Raw genomic sequence first — 23,300 nt, forward strand, 5'->3', positions numbered from 1 at the left:
TTGGGCTTTAGAAGCTGCTGCCATCCTTTGGGACACATGGCTTTCCCTGAGAGGGAGCCAGGAGCTGTGGGAACTCCTTGCGTGCCCCGGGCAGACGTGGAGACGAGCTGGGCAGGGTCTTTGCACAGGCCTGGGGACACAGGCTGGATTTCGTGCTGTAGTTTCCCACCCCAGGGTGTTAGTGAGGGGCTGTGCTGCTCAAGGGCACAGAGCACAAATCCTGCAGCTTCCATGAGCTCCCAAGGCCCCTGTCTCTGGCAGCTTTATCCCCGGGTCCTGCTCTGCATTCCCTATAGAGCCACTCAGACCTGCACCAGTGGGGTCCCCCCCACGGCACCCTCATACCCACAGCCGCCCCTCAGTGGGTGACAGCTGAGCCCTGGTGCTGGTGGCACTGCTCTGTGGGGTTCCCCTTCGGGATGCTCACCCCATTGCTGCCTCTCACTCTCTGTGATCTCTCCTTCCGTACCCTCAGGCCTTGTTCTGATTTTAATGAAGAGGCAGCTGGAAATTAAGGTCAAAGCTTGAAGAAGACCTCGCACAGCTGCGTTCCACGGAGGGAGACCTGCGATGTCCCGAAGGGAATCATCTCACGTGTGTTTCACAGCCTGAATCTGGGGGTTGCCCTCCCATCTCTGCACTGGCCCAAGCCCTCCCCCTGTCCTTTTTTCACACCGGCCATCCACGGTCTCTCCTGAACCTCAGCGAAGCCTTCAGCCCCGCCAAGGTTTGTGAGCGGCCACGATCTGCTCTGGGGGCTCACCGAGCTGTCCCTCCGCGGGGACAAGACCTTTCTCTCTAGGAAGCGTCGCTCTTCGCCACGCTCCGGCAGGATGGGCTGCACAGAGCATCACCACCCCCCGGTGCCTGCGGCAGGCACTGCACCGCCCGGCGGCCCCGGGAGCGCCTGCGAGCGGGACCGCTCCGGGAGCTCCTTATTCTGGGCCTGGGAAAGCTCCAGCGCTGGGATGCCACACAAATACCTGTCCCCAGCAGAAAAGGGCCCAGGAGCAGGACTTGCCTGTGGCTTTCTGGTTGGTTGGTTTTTGGATGGTTTTTTACAAAATAAATTTGCCTTTTGCTGTGTGTGAAGCGCCAACAAGCGAAGGTGCCCCAGGGGATCCCTGCAGTTACTGGAATCCTGCAAAACCTCCCAACAGCTTGTGCTGGGTCGCACAGGGCAGGGCTGTGGGTGCCCTGCCTTGGTTTGCCGTGGTGCCCATGCAGTGGCATTGAGGAATTCCTGAGCCAGCACTTTCCTCCTGGCTGTGTCCCAGGCCTGGGGATGCCCCTGCAGCGCCTGCAGTCCCTGCTGGGAACCCACTCCCCTCCACGGGGCTGCCCCCTCATTTTCAGGCTTCCAGCAAGTTCACGAGCCAGTGCCATGGTTGGCTTTCTCCCCTCTCTCTCCTGGTTTTCCCAGGCTCCTCCTCAAGCCACTATCCCTCTGGAAGTAGTGTGGTGTCTCTGGGAACCTCCCTCTCCATCACCTCCAGCACAGGACATCTTCAGGGTCGGCACTGAGCTTTCGGTTTATTTCTGTTTATTTTCTGTTTATTTATTTTCTCCCTTCAAACATTTACAAGATATTAGGCTGGTTTTAAGCCACAGAGAGCCTCACATTAGTTCAGCTCCTCCATCTACTCCAGCGGGGCACAGCTCTGCAGCACCTGCTGGCGCCCAGCTCCAGGAATCCCACATGGGACAGCTCCAAACAGCAGCCTGAGCTTCGATGCAGCAAGAGCAACTTTTCCACCTGAGGATCCTCCATCGTCTATAAATCCTCCAAGGATCAACACATGATTTCTGGATGTGGCCCTTGGAGCTCAGTTTGGAGAATTTCTTGGCAAGAAATGAAATGTCTGAACTTCAGATTCCAGATGAGGGGTTGCTGCTCCTGGCTGGTGAGACCTCTGCTCACCTGGGGCTGCCACAGATCTGCCGTGTGGGGATGAGGGTATCCAGGAGGTGAGATCAGAGCTGCCACGGTGGATGCTGAGAGAGCCCAGAGACATCCCCGGCACAGAGGCACCTGAGACCCGGGCTGACCCTCTGCTCCGAGCGGCTGGACGGGGTCTGCAGCCCGGGCAGCAGCGTGGGATGTCCCCCCCGAGCTGCTGTGAGGTGACCTTCATGTGGGAGCGCTCGGGAGAGGAAAGGCGTTCAGACACAGGGGCTGCAGCCTCTCAGGGTCCCCAGAGCCGGGCTGCGCCCCCAGAGCAGGGCTGGGCATGGAAATCTGGGGCTAAAAGAGAAACCCAGCCGGGGCCGAGCTCTGCGAGGAAGGGCAAAGGGCTGCTGGGGAGAGGCACGGCGCCATCCCCGGTGCGGGCAGGGGCAGGCGGGGCTGGGTTACCGCAGGACACCTGGGTGGAGGATGCCTCTTTATCTGTTCCTGTTTCGTCAAACTGATGAGTTTTCCTGCGGGGAAACAGCTCAAGAAGGGAAAACTGGGCAGCAGCAAAGCCCGGTGAGGGGACAGGGGCTGCTGGTGGCTCTCCTCCAGGTGACTCTGGGGTGGCAGAAAAGCCCTGAGGGGTCTGTGCAGGAGTTTGCAGCTTTCAAACCCGAGAGCTGTGTGCTGTGATGCTGATTTGTCACAGTACATGCTCTGCTGCACCCCCCCCCCCCCCCCCATAGTCCTTGGAGGGGAAACTGAGGCACAGAAGTGTATGAGGCCCCCCTCTCGATGCTAGAACTGCTCAGAGGAGGGTCAGCTTCTCCCCACCAAAAATCCAAAGCCTCCATCTTCCTTTCCCTCCAGCACCTGGCAGGTTGCTGAGCCTCCCTGCTGGGATGCCACACTCTGGGAGCTGCCAGCCCAGCGGGCTCGGGGACAGAGGGATCAGGCACAGAGGGAAGGCAGAGCAGCAGGGGCTGGCAGCTTCATCCCAGGGGCACGGCTGCCAGGGGCAGGCAGGATCTCGTCGCCCTCTGGAGCTCTCCTGCTTGTTCCATGGTGCCAAAGACTGGCCTGGGCAGCCCTGCTCCTCCGGACAGGGGGGAAATAGTTTCTCTTGGCAGAAGGATAGCCAGAAGAAAGTGGCTTTTGCCTTTGCAAAGTGTGTGGGAAATGTAATTCCCTCCCAGCAGGGTTCAGCTGCAACTGGAGGTGTTTGTCCCCAGCCTCAGCAGATGGGATGCTGTCCCATCATCCCTGAGGCTCAGGGGAGGGACAGGTTCTGCACAGGACTTCACGTGGGAAGGTGTTGAGGCTCTGCACAAGCCACTTTGGGGGCTTTGGGGATGGGAACAGTGGCAGTGGCTGAGGATGTCACAGCAGTGTCACACGGCAGGGACATGGATGGGGCAGGGTGGAGAGTGCTGAATGTTTGCATCTTTTCTTCTGCAGCTCTCCTGGTGCCAGGGACTGGCACAGGTGCCAACAACCTTCTCCTTACCCTGGCACAGCCACGTCCTCACTCCATCCAGCCTTGTGGATGTCACCATCCAGCAGTGCCCTGGAAACCTCCCAAATCCCCCCCCCCAGAAAAGGTCCTGTGGGGGGCACAGGGCCAAACTGTGCTGCAGGGATGAGGACCCCAGCAGAGCCCTGGCACTGGGGTCTCAGGGCAGGATAGGGCAGACAGAGCCTGGCAGGGGCTGTGAGACCCTGGGCTGCAGGGCCCTGGGTGCCCCTGGGGGCAGGCAGAGCCTGGCAGGGGCCTGGGAGCTGCCAGAGGCTGCAGAGTTGCTGCCCCTGCCCGGTGCTCTGTGCATGGTGCTCGGTGCCCTCTGCCCTGCTCCTGCTGCTCGGGGTTTGCTGGTGCCCACAGACGTGTGGAGTGCAGTGCCCCCTCCCAGTCCCTGCCCGCTGCCCAGAAGCAGTGTGGTGCCAGTGCTGGTGCCATTGCCCAGAGCTCAGTGGCAGCAGTGCTGCTGCTGGTGCCTGTGGGTGGCACTGGTGGCTGTACTGGTGTCAGTGCTCCGTCCCGGTGGTGGTGACAGTGCATGGTGGCACTGCCTGCTGCGTGGTGCTTTGTGCACTGTGTGGTGCTGGTGCCGGTGCCCACGCTGGTGCTGGTGCCCAGCTCCTGGTACCAGGGGGTGCTGCTGGTTTGGTGCCTCAGTACTGGTGGCCTTGCCTGGTGCCCACTGCCTCTGGCCAGTGCCAAGTGTCCCTGTCCAGTTCTGGTCCCAGTGCCTTCTGACCAGTGTCCGTGCCCGCTGCCAAGCCCCTGGTGCCCAGTGCCCACTGTCCAGTGCCCAGTTCCCTGCGGCGCCTGCCTGTGCTGGGCTGCTGGGTTGGGGCTGGGGCTGGGCGGTGGGCGGCTGCTGCCTGCGGGTGTTCCTGCCCCGCTCTCTCGGGGCCGGTCTGTCTGTCTGTCCGGGAGCTGCTCGGGGCCGGTCCGTCTGTCTGTCGCTCTCTCGGGGCGGCGCCGCTCGGGGCCGGTCCGTCCGTCTGTCGCTCTCTCGGGGCCGGTCCGTCTGTCTGTCCGGGAGCCTCTCGGGGCCGGTCCGTCTGTCTGTCGCTCTCTCGGGGCGGCGCCGCTCGGGGCGGTCCGTGCAGGAGGAAGCGCGGCCGGGGCAGAGCGGCCCCGCGGCGGCCGGAGCCGCACACTCGGTGAGTGCCGGGGATCGCTGCCCCAGCGTGCCCCTGTCCCCCCTGCCGCCCCCAGCGCCTTCCCCTGCCCGCCCCCCTTCTCCCTCTGCGCCCCCCGGGCCGATTCCCCATCTCCCACCGCCTGCCTGTCCCCAGCCCCTATCCCAGCTGCCCTTCTCCTGTCCCATCTTCCCTCTGCCCTTCCACTCCCCTGCACCCCCTTTCCTCCCGTTCCTTTCCCCGCGTTTTCCGTCCTTCTCTGTGTCCCCCTAGAAATCCCTGCCCCACCTCGCTGCCCTACCTGCACTCTTTGCCCCACTCGGCATCCCCCCTGCCCCCCAGTGCCCTGCTCACCCCCTGCACCCCCCCTTCTGCCTCCCCTCCTGGCTCTGGTGGGTCCGTGGGTGCCTTGTGGGGGTCCCTTGGGGCTGGCAGGGAGTGGGGAGCACAGCTCTGCACCCCGAACCCAAACCAGTGGGGTCTGCCGGGGGTCCCCTGCCCTGCTGTGGGAACACCCCCACACCCGGGGTGACAGGGGCTCTGTCCCGCAGGGGTGGGCAGTGCCAGGCAGGCCACGTGTCTGACGAGGGGCAGGGAGATGGATCGTGGAGTCACCGTGGAGAACCCCTACGCCAGCGTCAACATCCCACGGGAGCAGTTCCAGCAAAGCTTCATCACTCGCTACCTGAGAGACGAGCCCACCATCATTGCCAACCCCGCAGCCGTGCCCTCCTACGGCACGGAGGGGCACACAGAGCCTGCTCATGGCTGGAACAGCACAACCATCTCCACAGACAAGTCCTGGTCCCGTCCCCACAACCCCTACGCCAGCCTGAGGATGCCCAACGGGGACTCATCTGCCTCCTTCTACACGGTGACCCTGGACAAGCCCGCCAAGGGCCGGGAGCAGGGGGCTGGCAGGCGATGCGGCTGCTGCAGCTGCTGCTCCTGCTGCCCAAAGTGCTGCTGTGTCATCTCCTAAGGGCCCTCCCTGCGTGCACGGGATGTGTGACCATGGGATGGGGCCAAGTGACCCACAGGGACATGGCTGCTGGCCTGGGCACCTCTGGCAGAGTTGGCACTGGCTGGACTGACGTTGCTTTTTCCCTGTGAACTCTGCAGCCGGATGTGCTGGTGATGGGCACCTGCCAGGCGGGCCATGGGGCCCAGGAGGCTGAGGACGATGTGTGCCAGGACAGGTGTCCCCAAGAAGTGACTGCACTGGAGGTGGGACAGCGATCCTGCACAGAGCCCCTGCCAGAGTCCCCGTGCTGGGAAACCTCCACCCTGGGAAGGGGCGGGCAGTGCCCACCTGCTCGTGGCTGGGCTGGGGTGCTGGCAGCCCTGTGTGCGTGGCAGAGAAGGACATCACCATCACTGTCTTGGAGCAGTGCAGAAGAGCCGGGGACAAGCCTCCGGCTGGCACAGGGATCCACCTCCCCAGGAGAGAGTCATCCCCCTCCCACAGCATCACGAGTACCAAACTCCATCTGGATCCTGCTCCTCCTCACCACACGGCCATGGGGTAGAGGGATGGAATCAGGAAAGACAGCCAAAGCATGGCAGAGTGCTGGGCCGTGCTCCAGGGCAGCACCTGATGGCACAGCATGGTTGTGGGCATTGACATCCGGAGCCAGGAAACCTCCAGCCCCATTCTGTTCCTCCTGCCAGGCCTTGGGGGCGCTGGGCACAGCCTCTTGTCCCACCTGCACCCAGAGGCAGCTCCAGTGCAGAGGGCTGGCCCAGCTCCAGCAGTGGGGCAGCACCTGGGCACCTTGTGGGGAGGCAGAGGCCCGGCATTGGCCTTTTGCAGCTCCCTGGGCTCGGAGGAAGGCGGGAGGAGCCGGTGGCTCTTCGCTGGCTCTTTGCCGTGTGCTGGGGCTCCTGCAGGCTGCGCTTTTGGCCGGGGCTGCTGCCATCGACCTGGAACAAGCCCTCTGTTGTGCTGCTGTGCCGCCCTGGTGCTGACGTCCCCCTGCGGTGCTGGCAGCCCTGCCTGGCGCTGGTGTCCCGGGACAGCTGCTCTGCCAGGCGGCAGCTGCTCCTGCGCTGCGGGAGCGGGGCTGGGAGGAGTGCCTGTGTTTGCAGATGACTTCAGGTTGCTGCAAATAAAACTACAGTCCTCTCCTGCCCTGCCAAGGTGTGCCTCTTCCCTCCACCCAGGCTTTTCTGGGATTCCCGTGTCATTTCTTGCTTTCCCTGGTGGGTGTGTAAGGGCAGTGCTAAAGCCTCCAAACCAGGCTTAACTCTTGCCCTGCTGACTTGTGACAGCAGAAGCTCATGCTGAGCTCTTTGGCTGCTGCCCGGGTCCAGCAGTGCCAGCCCGGGTCCAGCAGTGCCAGCCCGGGTCCAGCAGTGCCAGCCCAGGTCCAGCAGTGCCAGCCCAGCTCCAGCAGTGCCAGCCCAGCTCCAGCAGTGCCAGCCTGGCTCCAGCAGTGCCAGGTGGGTCCAGCAGTGCCAGCCCAGCTCCAGCAGTGCCAGCCTGGCTCCAGCAGTGGCCAGGCATTCCCAGTACAGACTGCTCCTGTCTGTCTGGGGACACTGTCTGGTGCTTGGCCCAGCCCTGCCAAGCTGGATGACTGTCCTGTCTGGAAAAAATGTGTGAGTCTTTGGGAGAGGCTGAGGAAGGGCCCGGCAAAGGGAAGTTCCTGGCTGGGCAGCTGGGTGGGCTCCAGGACACTGCCTGGGCTGACTGTGACCCCCTGGGAGTCCCTCAGCAACAGAGCTCACCATGGCTTGGAATTCGCCAGAGCTTGGAGCCCACCTGCACTGAGGCCCTGCGAGTACTGGGTGCCCAGCACTGCTTGGGTGCCACCAGACAGATCCCACGGGAAACCCACAATTCTGGGAGCCCACCCAGCTGGAAGCTCCCAGCTCCCACCATTGCTGGGAGCCCACCCCAGGAGCCCGCCACGGCCCGGGAGCGCTTCACTCTTGAAATGCCACTCCGAGCCCCGTGCCCTGGGCTGTTCTGGGCTGGGTGGCAGTGTCCTGGCAGAGCTGTGCCCTGGCACAGGTCCCGGCGGTGGGTGGCCGGGCTGTGCGGCTGACAGGGACCCGGCCCCGCGGTGTCAGCCCTGCACAAGGAGCTCTCTTGTTCTCCGTGCCCGGACCGCAGCGGGGCCGGGCACATCCAGCCCTTGTTTGCTTCCACACCGCCAGCCGTGCCCGAGCGTGCGGCGGGCAGGGGCACGGCACGGCCGGGGACGGAAAAGGGTCCCCGGGGTGTGCGGGGGGCTCGGCGGGGCAGGGCAGGGCAGGGCAGGGCAGGGATGGGCAGGACTGGGATGGGCAGGGCAGGGCAGGGCAGGGATGGGCAGGGCAGGGATGGGCAGGGATGGGCAGGACTGGGATGGACAGGGCAGGGCAGGGCAGGACAGGGCAGGGCGGGGCAGGGTGGGGCAGGGCAGGGCAGGGCGGGGTGGGGCAGGGCAGGGCGGGGCAGGGCGGGGCAGGGCGGGGTGGGGCAGGGCAGGGGCCACCTCTGCCGCGGGTCCTCGCTGCCCTTCCCGAGGTGCCCGCGGTGCCCGGGGCTGTGCTGGGTGACCGCCACTCCTGGAGCCGGGTGGCGGTGCCGGGCTCCGGCTCGTCCCCAGCAGACCTTTGCTCTCCCTGCGGGTGCCGCTCCCTGTCGCGGTGCCAAAGGTCCCTGCAGGCCCGCGGGTGATCCCGGGAGGAGGGAAACACGTTTCCCACCCGTGTGTGTCGCTGCTGATCGCAGATCTGCCTTCCCTGAGGGGACACCTTATTGCTCCACACAGCTCCCTGAAAGGAGCTGTAGTCAGGTAAAGGTTGGCCTCTTTTTCCCAATAACAGGACAAGAGGGAGCGGCCTCAGCTTGTGTCAGGGGATGCATCAGATAGTAGGAAAAAACATTTCACTGAAAGGGTTGTAAAGCCCTGGCACAGGCTGCCCATGGCCATTGTGGAGTCACCATCCCTGTCAGTGTTCAAAAAGCGTGTGGATGTGGCACCTGGGGACATAGGTTAGTGGTGAGTGGTGCTGCTGGGTTGATATTTAACTTGATGATGTTAAAGATATTTTCCAACCTTAATGGTTCTGTGATTCCTGTTCCTGCCTTTGGCAGGGCTGGCGGTGCCCTTGGTGTCACATGGCAGATGCACAGCCCCTGTCCCCAAGGGCTCCCCTGCTCCAAACTCCGCCTGTGCTGAGCTGGGGTGCCCAGCAAGGGGCAGAAGTGGCCGAGGGCAGCTGAGCACAGCCTCTCCATGGGACACAGCTCTGCTGGCATCAGGGAGGGACATGAGGGTAATGGACAGGGGCTGGGGCGGGGCAGGAGGGCAGGCAGGATGCGTGTGCGTGAGTGTGAGTGTGAGTGTGTGTGTGTGAGTGTGATTGTGTGTGTGTGTCTGTTTGTGTGTGTGTGTGAGTGTGTGTGACCTCTCAGGTGGCCTCTCCTGCTTCACACACACTCGCACACACACTCACACACACACTCACACACTCACACACTCACACACACTCACACACACTCACACTCACACACACACTCACACACACACTCACACACTCACACACTCACACACTCACACACTCACACACTCACACACACAGCCTGACAGGTCACTGCCCCCGAGCAGTGCCGGGGCACCCCGGCTGTGCACAGAGCCCAGCCCAGCCGCCTCACGCACGGAAGTTTTTTGGCAGAGCTCCGTGCGACTGCAGCACTCCTGTCCCTGGGGCAGGCGAGCAGGCCAGCGCTGTGTGTTGGGGACAGGAGGGACAGCTCGGGACAGCCACGGCCGGCCCTGGAGGGAGCACGCTGAGCCTGCCAGCACCCCGGGGCTGCACCCCAGCACGGGCAGCTGTGCCAGGGCACAGCTGGAATCCCACACAGCTGGATCCTGATCTGCCCAGGGCACACGGCCCTCGTTCCACCTGGGCCAATGGCTTTGATCAAACCCTAGCATGGCCCTGTCCCAAACTGGCCCCACTGCCTGTGCTTGCCCCTAGCCTGGCAAAACCCTGCCATGGGGTGTCCCCCCTGCCTGGGGACCCCTGGGCACACACAGCCCGTGTGTGCTGCCTTCAGAAGCCGGTGGCAGGGCTGGGTCAGGGTCCTGGGTGGGGGTAAGTGCCCGGAGGTGCTGTGCTGCTGGAGCTGCTTCCCTGCTGGCAGGCACCAGTGGCAGGAGCTGAGTCCTTCTGCATAGCCCAGGGGCCCTGTGGGGATCTGCATTTCCAAACCGCCCAGTTCCTTCTCTGGGGAGTGCTGGGAACATGACCTGAGGCTGAGGGCTCCACTGCTGAGGAGGCAGCACGGCAGCGCCCCTGCCTCCCTGCCTGCTCTGCAATGCTGCCGGTGTCCCGTCCTGCCCTGCCTCGGGATGGCCTTTTGTCCTCCAGGATGCTGCACCCAGATCTGTCTCCCTACCACGCTCCTCTCTTCAGCGCACAGCACCCTCCCTGCCAGGCTGGGACATCGCTGCTGGACCCCGGGAGCTGTGGGGACAGTCTGGCACTTCCCTGCTGTTGTACCTCCCCTGGGTCAGGCACCTTGCAGGTGTCCCTGTGGGGTGCTGGGGTGTCCCTAGCCCGATGCTGAGCATGGGTGACTCAGCCCCAGAGCCTGCAGCCCCACAGGGAAGGGCAGGGTAGGTCACGGACACGGCCCCCAGGCTCCAGGTGGGAGCACACCCCACGCGTGGGCACTGCCAGCCCACAGCCAGGGCGTGGGCCAGGCCACAGCCCCGGTGTCCCTGCACCAGTCCCAGCCCTGCCACCCCACTGTGTCCCCTGCTCCTGTCACAGCTGTCCCCACAGCCCAGAGCACCTGGGGATGCTGCAGTGCGAGGGGGTCTCTGCTGGCTGATGTCTGCCCGGATGTTCTTGGCTCTCAAGGGTGGCCCAGGATGTGGAAGATTCTGTTGCTGCTGCCCAGGTCCAGACGACATCCAAGCCCCCTGCCCAGGGTGGAGCCCAGAGCTCCTTGGCCTCCCAGGGATGGTTCCTTCTGTAGTGAAGCACAGGCTGATGGTTGCTGACCATTCCTGGGCTTAGATTTCAGAGGTCTTGGTTACCCAGGTGCTTGTAACCCAATCTCTGGGGCTTGGCTTCCCTGCAGCAGATCCAATAGCACCCGTGCCTGAAAGGTGAGCCTCTGCCCACTACCACGGCCAGCGGCAGCCACAGGGACCTGGCCGGCAGCTCAGCCCCCCGATGCTCCCCACAGGACTACCACAGCCCCCGGGACAGCACAGCCCTTCTGCCACCACCCCTGAGGCCCTGGGAAGCATCTCAGGACAGGTAGGGAGGGATGGGGTAATTGGGAGGAGGGGAGAGAAGGCACCAAAACACTTGAGGTCACCTAAGGAGAAGGAACAGAGTCTTGGTGACCTCCAGGAGAAATTTGCAAATATCCTGGTGTGTACCAGGCCCCACCTGAGATAAGGCTGGATCCCCTCAGACCCTCCCCAGGAGCCTTTGTGTCACCCTCTGCTGCCAACAGCTGTACCAGGATAGCCCAGGGCTTGGCAGGAGTGAGGCGGTGCCACTGCCTGGTCTCCAAGTGCTGCTCCCCAGCCCACCCAGCCACTTCGCTCCTGCTCACCCCCTGCTCCCCCCAGTCCCAGGCTGCACCCTGAGCAGGATGTTGAGATTTGGCCAAGCCGTGTTCCCTGCAGAGCTCCCGGCGTGGCACTGGGACAAACACAGCCCCCATGGATACAGGGACAGCCCCGCTGCAGTGGCAGCATCCTGCTCTTGCAGGCGGGCTGGCCACAGGGCAGGCAGGTGAAATGAACAGGGTCTATGCCTTTATTAATAGTCAGCTCTTTATTAAAAGTCAACTCCGCACGGGTCCCAGGGCACATCGGCAGCTGGAGGCGAAGAGGTGCGCAGTCCGCATCCGGAGTCCCAGCAGACTGTCCTCCCCTCTTTCCCTCCTGGCAGCACCAGGGAAAGTGTCCTTTTGCTCCTGCTTCCCACAGCCCAGTCCAGTCTGGTCCTCTGCAGGTTATGGTGACAGGTCAAACACAGTCTAGGGATGTGGTTCCCTTTTCCCCAACGAGCACACCCATCCAGCCCCCTCCACTGTGCCCATCTTTTCCATTTAGGGGTGGTTTTCATCCCCAAAACCCCCTCCCATGATTCCACTGGATTATTTTGCCTCCAGGTCCTAGTGTAGGCGGGGTTGTAGGTGATTCCCAGGAGCAATTGACTAATTAACATTTCAGTGCCGGTACTCAGCCCAAGCCGAAGTGTTCCAGCAAGGCTGTTTTGTTCATAACAGCAGGCAGCGGGCAGGGGTGTCGGGCAGGGATCCTGCAGCTCCCGCCCCGCAGGACCGCTCCCCATCTCCCCACGCGTGCGGGGCACTCGGAGTGACATCCCAGCCGTGCCCTAACAGCTCCTCTCACCCCTTCCCCAGCATGTGGCAGGCGGGTGGCAGCCCCGGGCGGAGGAGCCGGGGCCGCGCAGCCCGAGCCGGGGCAGCCAGCGCGTCGAGTGCATCATCTGCTACTCCCCCTACGACCTGAGCGTGCGGCTGCCGCGGCGCCTGTACTGCGGCCACACCTTCTGCCAGGCGTGCCTGCGGCGGCTGGACGCGGTCAGCCTCGAGCAGCGCTGGATCCCGTGCCCGCAGTGCCGCCAGAGCACGCCCACGCCCCGCGGCGGGGTCACCATGCTGGACCTGGACCTGGCCGCCTTCCTGACCCTCCGGGCTGGCCGCGAGCAGCCGCGGGCGGCCGGCAGGGCCCCGGCCGAGCCTCCCGCCGGGGCTGCCGGCAAGGAGGCGGCGGGGAGCGAGCAGCCGGCGGGGCCGTGCCCGGAGCCGCTGCCCCCGGAGCCGCTGCCCCCGGCGCTGCGGGCCCGGCGCGGCTGCTGCCCGCTGTGCCCGTGCTGCGGCGTGAGCGCCGCCCTGGACAGCTGAGCGCCGGGGCTGCTGCGGGACCCCCTGTGCCTCACACCGCGGGGGGACCGCAGGGACAGCCCAGGAACGGCTTCAGCCCGCGCGGGGCTTTCCTGTCCGTCCTGGCCGCTTTTGGGGATGAGGATGCTGCCACCCCCCATCCTGCCCCTGTGCTGCCGCTGGCTCAGAAACCTGCTGCAGCCATCACAGACCTTCCCTGCCCCTCAGCACAGCCTGCCTCGTGCTCCGCTCCCCGTGCATGTGGCTCTGCAGCAAGGACAGTGGCACTGAGCGTTGCCTGGCAGGGGACAGGAGCCTGGCACAGTGATGCCATGGGGTGTGTCCTGAGAGCTCCAGGTCTATTAAAGACACTTTGGTCCCGCTGGGCTGCACATCTGGTCATGTTTGTTGGCAATCCTGGCCCGGGGCAAGCCCTGCCTGTGGTGAGTAGGGGAGAAGCGAGCTGCCCTGCTGGATTGCTGTGCTGGGAGTGTTTGCTCTGCTGGCCACCTGTGTGAAAAATTTTGGCATTCTGATAGTAGGATAGTTGAAATTGAAGATTACAGAGTTGTTAGGAGACCTCCAATGTTGTTCCATCTACGTTGCTCGAGTATGGGAGGAGAGCTGAGCTCAGGAAGCTCCTGCTTGGCCTCATGCTCTGTGGCTCATGCAGGTTTAGCTCTTCCTGCCTGACCCTTTCCTCATGCTGGCACACACAAACCCTGCTGCTATTTTTCCAGATGTGCCCTGCCGTCTGCACGGCTTTCCCTGCCTGACTCCACACCAGGGTGAGAGGACAAGAGCCCAGGCAGCTGGTCTGGGTTAACAGGGGCCAAACTGGAAGTACTGGGCTGCACAGGGTGACACTGAAATACAGCTCTTGGCCTGAGCTTGGTGCTGCCTGGGCAGCTCTTATGGTTCTTTCTCAGGGCCCATTTTCTGCATCTGTTTTCCATGTGGCTTATGAGCTCTTGCAATACCTCAAAACCAGGAATCCCCTCAGGGCTCAGCAGAGGACCCCAGCTGTGCCTCCCTGGGGCTGGCAGGGACCTTGTGTCTCCTGGGCTGTTCCCTGCGCTGGGGCCAGGGCTGCAGCCAGAGGATTCCATCAGCCCTGGACAGCACCCACCCCTGCACAGAGCTCATGCACAGTTCTGCCACTTGGTGTCACCTGCCATAAAACAGTCCCAGCTGATGCAGTCCCAGAAGAATAAACCTGGGGTGCCCCAGGGCAGGCAGAGGTATGGCGTGGTTCAGAAATTACATGTGTGTTCTGCCTTGGACCTTTAATTACCTGGAACATGCAAGAAATTAAAGCCTTCAAGGAATGGATAAAAGCTGTCATTGAATCCTAATGCACCTTTCCCTCTATCTCCATTTCTCCCCAAAGACTCAACAGTGGGTGCTGGGAAGAATGTAGGAAGGGCCCATCCTTGCCTGCAGAGGTGCCAGCAGCTCTGTGCTGAGCCCAGAACCTTTGGGTCCCACAGCTGGGTGACCAAACCAATGGCTCTCTGTCCCACACCCCATGTCCCCTGCTTCCTTGCCTCCCCCAAGCACCAGAACTACTCTGGGGGGCTTGGCCCTTTGGCCCTTGCTTCCTTCCTCTGTGGATGTCCCCCTGCTCCCAGCCAGCCTCTGAAGGAGGGATCATCCCTTCCATCACTCTGGGAATGCTTTTGGCACCTCGGGCAGAGCAGGGCCAGTGCCAAGCCCTGTGCCCTGGGGGCTCCTCCCCTGGCACAGGCACCCGAGCTGTCCCGGCAGAGCAGCTGCTCGGAGCAGCCGGTCCTGCCACATTCCTCATGGAGCCCAGAACCTCCGAAGGGGCATTGAGGAACGCTATCAGCACATTGGTGGGTGCTGCTCTGGCTGAGGACAGGGACCTGGGCTCCTCCTTGTGGGTTCTGGGTCCCCATATTCCAGGGAAGGGGCAGTGCCAGGGACCCAAGCAGCATGTGGAAATGGGCAGTGGTGGCACTGCCAGAAGTGGAAATGGGAGGGGTGGCAGTGCCAGCAGTGGAAATGGGAGGGGTGGCAGTGCCAGCAGTGGAAATGGGCAGGGGTGGCACTGGCAGCAGTGGAAATGAGCAGAGGTGGCACTGGCAGAAGTGGAAATGGGCAGTGGTGGCAGTGCCAGCAGTGGAAATGGGCAGAGGTGGCACTGCCAGCAGTGGAAATGGGCAGGGGTGGCACTGGCAGCAGTGGAAATGGGCAGGGGTGGCACTGCAGGCAGTGGTGGCACTGCTAGAAGTGGAAATGGGCAGTGGTGGCACTGGCAGCAGTGGAAATGGGCAGTGGTGGCAGTGCCAGCAGTGGTAATGGGCAGTGGTGGCAGTGCCAGCAGTGGAAATGGGCAGAGGTGGCACTGCCAGAAGTGGAAATGAGCAGAGGTGGCACTGGCAGAAGTGGAAATGGGCAGTGGTGGCAGTCCCAGCAGTGGTAATGGGCAGAGGTGGCAGTGCCAGCAGCGGAAATGGGCAGTGGTGGCAGTGCCAGCAGTGGAAATGGGCAGAGGTGGCACTGGCAACTGTGGAAATGGGCAGAGGTGGCACTGGCAGCAGTGTAAATGAGCGGAGGTGGCAGTGCCAGCAGTGGAAATGGGCAGGGGTGGCACTGGCAGCAGTGGAAATGGGCAGTGGTGGCAGTGCCAGCAGTGGTAATGGGCAGTGGTGGCAGTGCCAGCAGTGGAAATGGGCAGTGGTGGCAGTGCCAGCAGTGGAAATGGGCAGGGGTGGCAGTGCCAGCAGTGGAAATGGGCAGAGGTGGCACTGCTGGGGTACAGGACCCCAGGTGTCCCCAGCCTGACATGGCAGCGGGGTGCAGCCAGTGATGGAGAACAGCAGTGGGGCCAGGCACGAGCATGGGATGATGTCTGGCCATGTCCCTGGCAGGGACATCTCTCCTGCCACATGCCATCAGGATGACAGCAGGGGCCTTCCAGAGGAGCTCCGTTTTTGGGCTTTTCAGCATCCTGGGCTCTTCGTGCACAAAAGCTGGAAATGACCTTGCTTTTAATAGTGGTTTGAGTTATTTTTGGCATGAATGTTGCACTTCTCATCTGATTCCAAATTGATGCAGGGAGTGGGCAGTGGGGGTTAGGATTAGGGTTATGAAGGAGAAACATTTTGGGAGAGTACTCCCTCAAAATCCAGGTCTCTGTATAGCCTGTGGCTGTGGATGGGATGAGCTGGGGCTGCAGCTTCACATGGCAGTGGGTTTGTGCCCTTGCCCTGGGGCTGGGCTGGGCTGGAGGATTCCTCTGAATTATTTCCAGATGGGGATTAATGCAGCAAAGCGAGTTTGCTGCAGGATAGATAAACAAACCAAAGCTCCTTGAGATGCTATTAATAAACCCTCTGCCTGCTGCTTCTGTCCCAGATTTGGGAACATCCTGGCCTTGGCCTGGGGGGCAACGGTGCCCTGTCTTGCTGCCCATCCAGCCCCTTGGCTGTGGGGCAGAGGGACAGGGATTCCTCTGGGACCACGGCCACTGGGGTCCTGATGGATGTGAGTGGGGACAGTGTCCCTGCTCTGGGCTCCCCTCTGGCTGTAAGTGGGATGAGGTGCTGCCAGCCGTGTCCCTTGGTGCCCCAGGCCCCATTGAGCTCTGCCAGGGGCAGTGGCACTGGGAGGTGACACCTCTCCTGCCCAGCCTTCAGGGCTGTGGGTGGCTTTGGAGCAGAGAGGGTGTAAACAGGGTGGAGGCAGACTTTGAGCCCTATGGAACTGGCACTGCCATGCCAGGGGGAGGGCAAACCAGTTTGGGTGGCTGCAGCCCAGCAAGGTCACCTTGGCCATGCTGCTCACTGGGGGCTCTGGTGTCACCCTCCGTGCGCACACAGACATGTCCCCCTTGTGGGAAGGAGGAAGGCGGCCCATGGGATGTAATCCCAGCCCTCGTCGTTCTGGCATGGCTGGTGATCTCCTGCAGGGCACACAGGGCTTGGGCAGGGCTGGGCTCAGCAGGGTGGGCCATGGCTCCCAGCACAGCTCCCCACTGAGGGCCCCTGGGCATGGTGGGACAGCACGTGAGATGGGCTAAGGCCTGCGAATGATATGATTTTGTCCCAGTTATGTATTTTCCCAGTAACTCAGCCACTTCTGGGGGTTCTGAGCCCACACACCCCTCTGTACCTGTTGAGGTAGCATGCCTGTGGGGGATGCCCCTGGGGAGGATGGAGGTTTAGAGATGGATCTGAGTTTGCTGATTTCCAGCTCTCCAGCCTGCAGCACACACAGGCAGTTAATCCCCAGCCAAGCAGAGCTGGCTGCTTACCTGGCTGGAGCGGTGCCTGGCGGAGGGAGGGACGTGGGCACGGTTCCACACCTTGCAGGCAAGAATCATTGCAAAAATATTTGCTGAAAAAAGTGCAGCTCCACCCCGAGGAAAACCGGGTCCGGGAGCAGAGCCCCATCCAGGTTTGCAGCCGGGTGAGCAGGGGAATGAACGCGAGCGGCCGCAGGGAGCGGAGCAGCGCCCGGGCCCGTCAGGCAGCAGCGCCGGGCTCAGCCGAGGGCAGCGGGCAGGGCCGGGCGGCTGGGCAGGGCCTGGGGCTGTAGGGCTGTGAGGGCAGCGAGCAGGGCCTGGGGCTGTGAGGACATCCCGGCAGAGCAGGGCAGGCAGCCCTCTGTGCCCATGGGCTGCTGGAGGGTGCCCGGGCCCGTGCTGGGCCTGCTGCTGCTGCTGTACCTGCCGCACTCGCCCGCCTGCCCGCCCGCCTGCCGCTGCTCCCCGGCCGAGGCCGACTGCGGCGAGCGGGGCCTCCGCCAGGTGCCCTGGAGCCTCTGGGCCAACACCAGCGCCCTGTGGCTCGGCTACAACTTCATCGCCGTGCTGGGACCTCGCTCCTTCCCTCCGCTGCCGGGGCTGCGGCTGCTCAGCCTGGTGCACAACCGCCTGGAGCTGATCCACGGCCAGGCGCTGCTGGGGCTCGGGGCGCTGCGGGAGCTGGACCTCAGCCACAACCACCTCAGCGTGCTCACCCCCGACACCTTCGTGCCCCTCACCAGCCTGGCCACGCTCAACCTGGGCAGCAACAGGCTGAGGGAGCTGGAGCCCGGGGTGCCGGCGGCCTTGCCCCAGCTCCGGGCGCTTTTCCTGCAGGACAACCCCTGGGTGTGCAGCTGCAGCATCCTGCCCCTCTGGCGCTGGCTCAGCCACAACAGAGAAAAAGTGCGAGGTGAGTGCCCAGAGGGCTGTGCCCCGAGCCCCCCGCCCACTCCATGCCGGTCACCCTGCCAGGGCTGAGGCAGGACCCAGCACCCTGGCTGCCAGCTGGCTGGGGGCTGGGGTGGTGAGTGCCCTTGGGGTGAGGTTCCCCAGAACCCGTCCTTAGGTCATGCCAGCTCCTGTGTCTGCTTGGGTGGATACACCCCTGGGGCTCAGTTGGTGCCCAGATTTTGGTTCTGGTCATCAGCAGGGATTGCCTGGAAAGGAGAGCTGTGCAGTGTCCCAGTGACAGGCACCCGGTGCTGGCCCCAGCAGTGACACCAGTCCTGCCACATGGCACCTCAGGGGGCAAGTGGAGTCTGTGTGTCAGGGTGCACATCACCGCTGGCCTGTCCAGGATGCAGTGCTTTCAGCCCCTTCCCCAAAACCTTCATCAACCTGGTTCTGATCCTGCATTTCTTCCCCCATGAACCCCAGTGAAAACAGCTCTGCCAGCAAAGTCTCTCCCACCACTGCTGCCCCCTCCTGCTTGCTTCCAGTTTGGATGTGTGACTGCACTTATTCTGGCTGGGACCTTCTGTGGCATCTCCAGGCTGGCTGCTCGCTGTTCCCCACATCTGTCTTCTGGGAGCCAGTCCTTCCCCTTTGCCTGCCCCATCTGCCATCCTGCCCCACACCCATCTTCCTATACCCCCTCCAGCACTGTGCCCACATCCCATCCCATCCCATCCCATCCCATCCCATCCCATCCCATCCCATCCCATCCCATCCCATCCCATCCCACCCCACCCCACACAGGTGAGTCCTGAACCTCACTGTTCCCCTTATTCATAGCCTCGCTAGGTGATGTTGATGACACTGGCCCCTGTCCTCCTGCCCTGGTACCATCTGTCCCATGCAGACCTGCCATCCCCCTGTCCTTGGCCCCTGCCTTTCCCAGCTGCCCAGTGTGCCCTCCAGCACTGCTTCTCTCTTCCAGAGAAGAGTTTGCTCCTCTGCAGAGTTCCAGAGCAGCTGAACAAGTATCCGATCATGGCCTTTGGGGACGAGTCCTTCAGGCAGTGCCAGGAGACCTCACTGTCCCCCCAGCACTACATCACCTTCTTCATCATCGGACCCTTCTCCTTCATCGCCAGCATCTTCTTCTGCACCTTCCTGGGCTCCCTGGTGGTGTTCTACCACAGCCTGCGCCGCGAGTCCCACTGCTGGAGGAGACCCCGCATCTGCAGGGTGCACTGAGGGGCTCAGCCAGGCTCTGCCCTGGCAGCCCGGGCTCCACCCGTGCCCCTCCCCAGCTGTTACAATCGTTCCTGCGGAGCAGAGAGAGGCAGTTCTGTTCCTGGCATCGCTTTGTGTTCTCTCAGAGGCCCCCGAGATGGTGCCAAGCTGCCTCTGCCAGGGGGGAGCAACCTCCAGCTCAGCTCCCTGCAGGGTACAGGCGGACCAAAAATGCCCTCAGTGTTTTGGGAGGCTCCCCAAGGCCACCCTCAGATCTGCATATCCTCTTCCTGGGGACATCCAGGTGATCCTTCTCCCCTTGTCCTTCCCCCTGTGCTGCCCAGTTCCTCAGTGTGCATTTAGGATTCTCCATATGCCTCACTGTGCCTTTAGGTGCAGCCTGGGAGTCCCTGTGTGCATCCCAGGACACACCACATTCCTCTTGGTGCCTTTCAGGTCACCCCAGGAGTCACCATTTGCCTTTTGGTGTGGCCCAGAAGCCTCTGTGTGCCTTTCAGTTTGCTCCTTGGGCCTCCTGGTACCCCCTGCACCCTCTTACTGCCTTCAGTGACCCCAGCAGCCTCAGGGCTTTTTTCTGTGCCCTCAGAAGTCCTTGAGTTGGCATTTCCTGTTTGGCTTCTGTGTCCTGGCAGGCACTGTTTTCCTTTTAGTGTACCTCAGAGCTCTCTGTGTGCCTTTTGGTGCACCTGAGGATCTCTGGGTGGTTTGGAGCATTCCAAAACCTCTGTGGGCTGTCAGACCATCCCAGGCCTGTCAGTGTGCTGCCCAAGGACAGGGCTGGTTGCAAAAAGCTCCTTTTGATAGTTTTTTTCCATTGAGTCAGGAATGCTGGTGCTGAGAAGGCTCAGCCAGCAACCAAGGTCTAGGGTGAGGCTGAAGTTTAGGGTGAGGGCCAGGAAGAGCCTTGAGCTGCCACTGATGTGGTTGGGCAGAGCAGCTGCCAAAGGATGGGTGAGGCTACAGTGGTTTCTCCCTCAATAGCTTTTCCCTAGGCTGTAGCTCATCCCCAGCCAAGGTATAGGGTTAGCTCAGGGTTGGGAGTGGGGGCAAACAAGCCCTTTAGAGGGGCTCTTTACAGCAGCCCTGGCTGCTGCCCCACCTCCCATCACCCACAAATCGGGGCTGGGGCTGCCCCTGCACCTCCCTGCCCCGCTCCCTTCTTCCCTTTCCTGTGGAAATGCTGCTGGAAATGCTTAGTGAGCCTACTGGGAGAAGGCCTGGAAGGATCTGGAGCTGTGCTCCAGGAGAAAGCCACAAGCTGGGGTGACAAGAACACTTTTCAAGGAGGAACAAGAGCCCTTTTTGGCCTGACCTCTTACCCAGTGCAAGATGATCAGAGCCACAATGAGATGTTGTGACTACCAGCCTTGTCCACTCCATCTCCTGCCCACGCAAGAGCTGGGACCTGCCAGGGCTGTCAGTAAATCTCACATAAATAAACCAAGTGTCACCTCAGCGGTGGCTTGCTCCCATTTTTATTTTTAAGAGAGAAGCCAGCCCCATGTGTGTGTGCTGCCACATGGCCCAATTCCAACTTCCTCCTCTGGTGTGGAGCAGGGTGTTTGCAGGGAGCGTCTGGAGGCAGCATCTGCCCCAGTGCTGCCAGCCCTGCTCCTAGGAGGGCTGCAGGACTCTGCCAGGATCGTCTCTTGCCTGTCCCAGGAGCAATCCCAGCTCTCCCAGGCCCTCTCTAGACAGGGTTCAGTTATTCCCAAGAAGGCCTGGGCTTCCCATTTGGAGTTTGGTCCTTGTTTGTCATCCTGCACGGCCACCTGAACCCTGCTCCTTCCCTCAGACCATCCTGAGGCTCAGCGCCCATGGAGGCTGGGCTGGAGGTCTCAGCACATGGGGAAGATGCTGTGGATGGGTGAAGTTCCTTCAATTCAGCCTTGGGGCACCTTCCTATTTTGGAGATCACTTGATGGACCTCCCCATGGATGGGCTGATGTGTGGGGGCTTCGCCAATGCCCTCATCCCTGCATCCCATCCCCTATTCCCAAAGGCTGGTTCCACTGGCCAGGCCCCATGCTGGCTCCAGGAGAGGGGGAGCCCGGCGGTGGCAGGGGGCAGTTTTCCCTGGGATGGAGGTGGGACAGAGCCAGCTGCCATGGTGCTGGTGTTTGGACAGCTCCATGCTGTCCCCATCCCCTCACTGCAAGGCCTGTGACCACCCTGGCTGTGCAGGCTCTGTCACCTGAGTATCCCAGAATGGGGATGTCCTTTTCCTCTCAGGCTCCCCTATAGCCCCTGGCCTTTCTCCCTCCTGGTTCCTCCATCCCTTCCTGTCCCTCCACTGTTTGCAGACCCTGCCACAGGACTGGGCGAGGCTCTGATTCACCACAGGGCTCCCTGCCAGCTTTGCCAGAAGTCAGAGACACAAAGAGGCACACAGCTCTGGAATAAACCACTTCATGATCCAGTCTAGACTTTACTGAGCTCTTGCAAAAACTTGGTATTCATGTAACATCGACGTATAAAGTAGAATGGGTCCGATTTCTCAGCTGGAGCTAGATGAACTGGATGGAGCCACAGCAGTCAGTGGGACGATGCTCACAGACCTCAGCTGCCATGTGAAAATGCTGCCCGGGGGGCAGCCCGGGCCGGGGGAGGCAGTCCGTGCCCCTGGGGTGGGTACCGGGCTGCGGGCGGCTGCTCCGGGCTGGCAGGAGACGCTGCCCGTGCCCTGCGCTAGCTGCTCCTCCCCGGGGCCGCCGCCTCCGTGCCCGCTGCCCACGGGGAGGCTGCTCGGGAGCCGTGTGGGCTCGAGGGGAGGACGGGGCAGGAGGGACGGCATCAGCCTGGCTCGTTCGGTTCCCTTCTCCCGGACTGGGATCTGCTTTCCACGTCTCCGGGCCCAGGCGGATGGAGCGCCGAGAGCTGCTGGCAAGCTTGGGCAGCAGGTGAGGGTGGCAGGGGAGCTGCCAGTGCTGCCCGTGGTGCCCCGACAGTGCAGAACTGCAGGTGAGGGTGGCAGGGGAGCTGCCAGTGCTGGCCGTGGTGCCCCGACAGTGCAGAACTGCAGGTGAGGGTGGCAGGGGAGCTGCCAGTGCTGGCCGTGGTGCCCCGACAGTGCAGAACTGCAGGTGAGGGTGGCAGGGGAGCTGCCAGTGCTGGCCGTGGTGCCCCGACAGTGCAGACAGGCTGGGTGGCTGCTGCAGCACTGCAGCGAGCCGTGACCAGCCAGCAGCATCTCTCCTTGCATTGCTGGTGCTGAGGCAGTGTGGAGCTGGGGTAGAGGTCAGTGCAACCGTCCAGAGCCATTTCCCGTGGAGAATTGCTGGCCAGGAGAGCTGCTGTGTGAGTGCTACATGCTGGCCGTGGCCAGGTCCTGGGGATGTGTTCTGTGCAGGAGAGCTGGGAGCCGGGGTCTCGGCTGGCAGCACTCCTCGGGCTCCGGAGCACCGCGATTAGCTCAGGGCACAGGGCTGGGGGCGGGAGCTCTCCTGCTGCAGCCGGACCACGGACAGAACCGAGTCACAGCCACGGACCGATGGAGGGAAGGGAAGAGGGTCCATCCCCTGCAAGGAGCAGAGCACACATCTTCCAGCCCCTGCGGCAGACGTGAGGGTCACTCGGCATGGCAGGAACGTGTGCCAAGCCTGCTGCACCAGGAGCTGGCTGCTCCGGCTGCTCAGGACCGTGGGCACATTGCTGGAGCCCTCCAGGTGGTGGGAGACATGGAGCACACGTCTGAGGGGCTGTGTGTGCTCAGAAGGCTGCAGTCTGTGAGGTTAAGCACGTGTTTGTGGTCTGGTACCAGCTCTTCCCTGCTACCATGGGAGAGCAGGCACCGTGTGCCTTCTGCAGTCCTTTCCCCTTGCACGGAGCCAGTCAGTGGCAATTCTGATTATTGTGGCACTGTTTGGAAGCAATTATCTCTGTACAGTGAAGTCCGAGCCTTGTCCTGGTTCTGCCGTGCTTCCTGGGGCACGAGCATGGCAGCAGGCCTAGGAAGGGAGGGAGATATACAATGGAGTCACTGTGTATGGATGAAGGATGCTTTCCTCCCATCTCACCCAGAAGAACCCATCAGTGTCCCTTGAAAGGCAGTCCTGGCTGTGCCTTCCTACTGTGTTGGGCAAGGACTGATGGCCCTCGGGGAGAAGGTCACACCACAGTGCTGACTGAGGGGTCGGAGAGGTTGAGCTGGCCAGTGATGTCGGTGGGGTGATACTGCTGCAACACACAAATAGACAGACAAAGAGAAAAGAGTGTTAGGCAGTTCTGGCACTTGTCCTCGCTGCCACTTCTATGCCATGTGTCCCTACAGGATATCTCTTGGGGGTGAAGCAACGCCCTGAAAGCTGCTGCTGGCTGAGGTCCCCTTCCCAGTGCCCTCCACGCTTGTGCAGAGGTCATTGCAGACACTCTCCAAGCAGCCTGGAGCGGGGCAGAGGGGACACCCAGGAGCGCAGTGCAGCTTCTGCAGAGCGTGGCTGCCACGTCACCCGCTGAGCCAGGCCCTCTCTGCT

General features: G+C 62.3%; 4 protein-coding genes across 13 annotated transcripts in view; 3 read left to right on the forward strand and 1 right to left on the reverse strand.

Moving 5' to 3' along the window:
* Nucleotides 1–4,473: 4,473 nt before the first annotated feature.
* Nucleotides 4,474–6,682, forward strand: LOC105758784 (uncharacterized). Its single transcript, XM_030286983.4, has 2 exons — nt 4,474–4,564; nt 5,095–6,682. The coding sequence occupies exon 2, from the start codon at nt 5,142–5,144 to the stop codon at nt 5,523–5,525; it is 384 nt and encodes a 127-aa protein (XP_030142843.4). The 5' UTR covers nt 4,474–4,564; nt 5,095–5,141; the 3' UTR covers nt 5,526–6,682.
* A 2,421-nt stretch (nt 6,683–9,103) lies between these two features.
* Nucleotides 9,104–13,756, forward strand: LOC116809049 (RING finger protein 228-like). Its single transcript, XM_072936735.1, has 2 exons — nt 9,104–10,810; nt 11,934–13,756. The coding sequence occupies exons 1-2, from the start codon at nt 10,724–10,726 to the stop codon at nt 12,435–12,437; spliced, it is 591 nt and encodes a 196-aa protein (XP_072792836.1). The 5' UTR covers nt 9,104–10,723; the 3' UTR covers nt 12,438–13,756.
* A 3,088-nt stretch (nt 13,757–16,844) lies between these two features.
* On the forward strand, nt 16,845–21,247 carry LRRC26 (leucine rich repeat containing 26). 2 transcript variants are annotated; one of them, XM_072936775.1, is made up of 3 exons: nt 16,845–16,967; nt 17,004–17,599; nt 18,569–21,247. In XM_072936775.1, exons 2-3 carry the CDS (start codon nt 17,056–17,058, stop codon nt 18,826–18,828), a joined length of 804 nt encoding a protein of 267 aa, XP_072792876.1. In that variant the 5' UTR covers nt 16,845–16,967; nt 17,004–17,055; the 3' UTR covers nt 18,829–21,247. The 2 variants fall into 2 exon arrangements, with proteins under 2 accessions (XP_072792876.1, XP_030142838.4); XM_030286978.4 differs by having other exon boundaries at nt 16,845–17,599.
* GRIN1 (glutamate ionotropic receptor NMDA type subunit 1) overlaps nt 21,224–23,300 on the reverse strand; it is a 39,644-nt gene continuing 37,567 nt past the window's right edge. For 7 of the 9 annotated variants that reach the window (XM_030286307.4, XM_030286300.4, XM_030286302.4 and 4 more), the window contains one exon: nt 21,224–23,004. In XM_030286307.4, coding sequence (XP_030142167.1) covers nt 22,936–23,004 — 69 coding nt within the window. In that variant the 3' untranslated portion in view covers nt 21,224–22,935. The remainder of the gene's footprint in view (nt 23,005–23,300) is intronic. The other 2 variants (XM_030286296.4, XM_041719602.2) reach the window with 1 other exon arrangement.

The sequence above is a fragment of the Taeniopygia guttata genome, chromosome 17, assembly GCF_048771995.1.
Source record: "Taeniopygia guttata chromosome 17, bTaeGut7.mat, whole genome shotgun sequence".
Classification (NCBI taxonomy): Eukaryota; Metazoa; Chordata; class Aves; order Passeriformes; family Estrildidae; genus Taeniopygia; species Taeniopygia guttata.

Excerpts from the sequence above, each read along its gene's own strand:
- LOC116809049 (XM_072936735.1), top strand. The coding sequence starts at position 10,724 with ATGCTCCCCACAGGACTACCACAGCCCCCGGGACAGCACAGCCCTTCT. Across the intron at positions 10,811-11,933 it reads TGGGAAGCATCTCAGGACAG|CATGTGGCAGGCGGGTGGCA; the intron begins GTAGGGAGGGAT and ends CCCCTTCCCCAG.
- LOC105758784 (XM_030286983.4), top strand. The coding sequence starts at position 5,142 with ATGGATCGTGGAGTCACCGTGGAGAACCCCTACGCCAGCGTCAACATC.
- LRRC26 (XM_030286978.4), top strand. The coding sequence starts at position 17,056 with ATGGGCTGCTGGAGGGTGCCCGGGCCCGTGCTGGGCCTGCTGCTGCTG. Across the intron at positions 17,600-18,568 it reads CAACAGAGAAAAAGTGCGAG|AGAAGAGTTTGCTCCTCTGC; the intron begins GTGAGTGCCCAG and ends TCTCTCTTCCAG.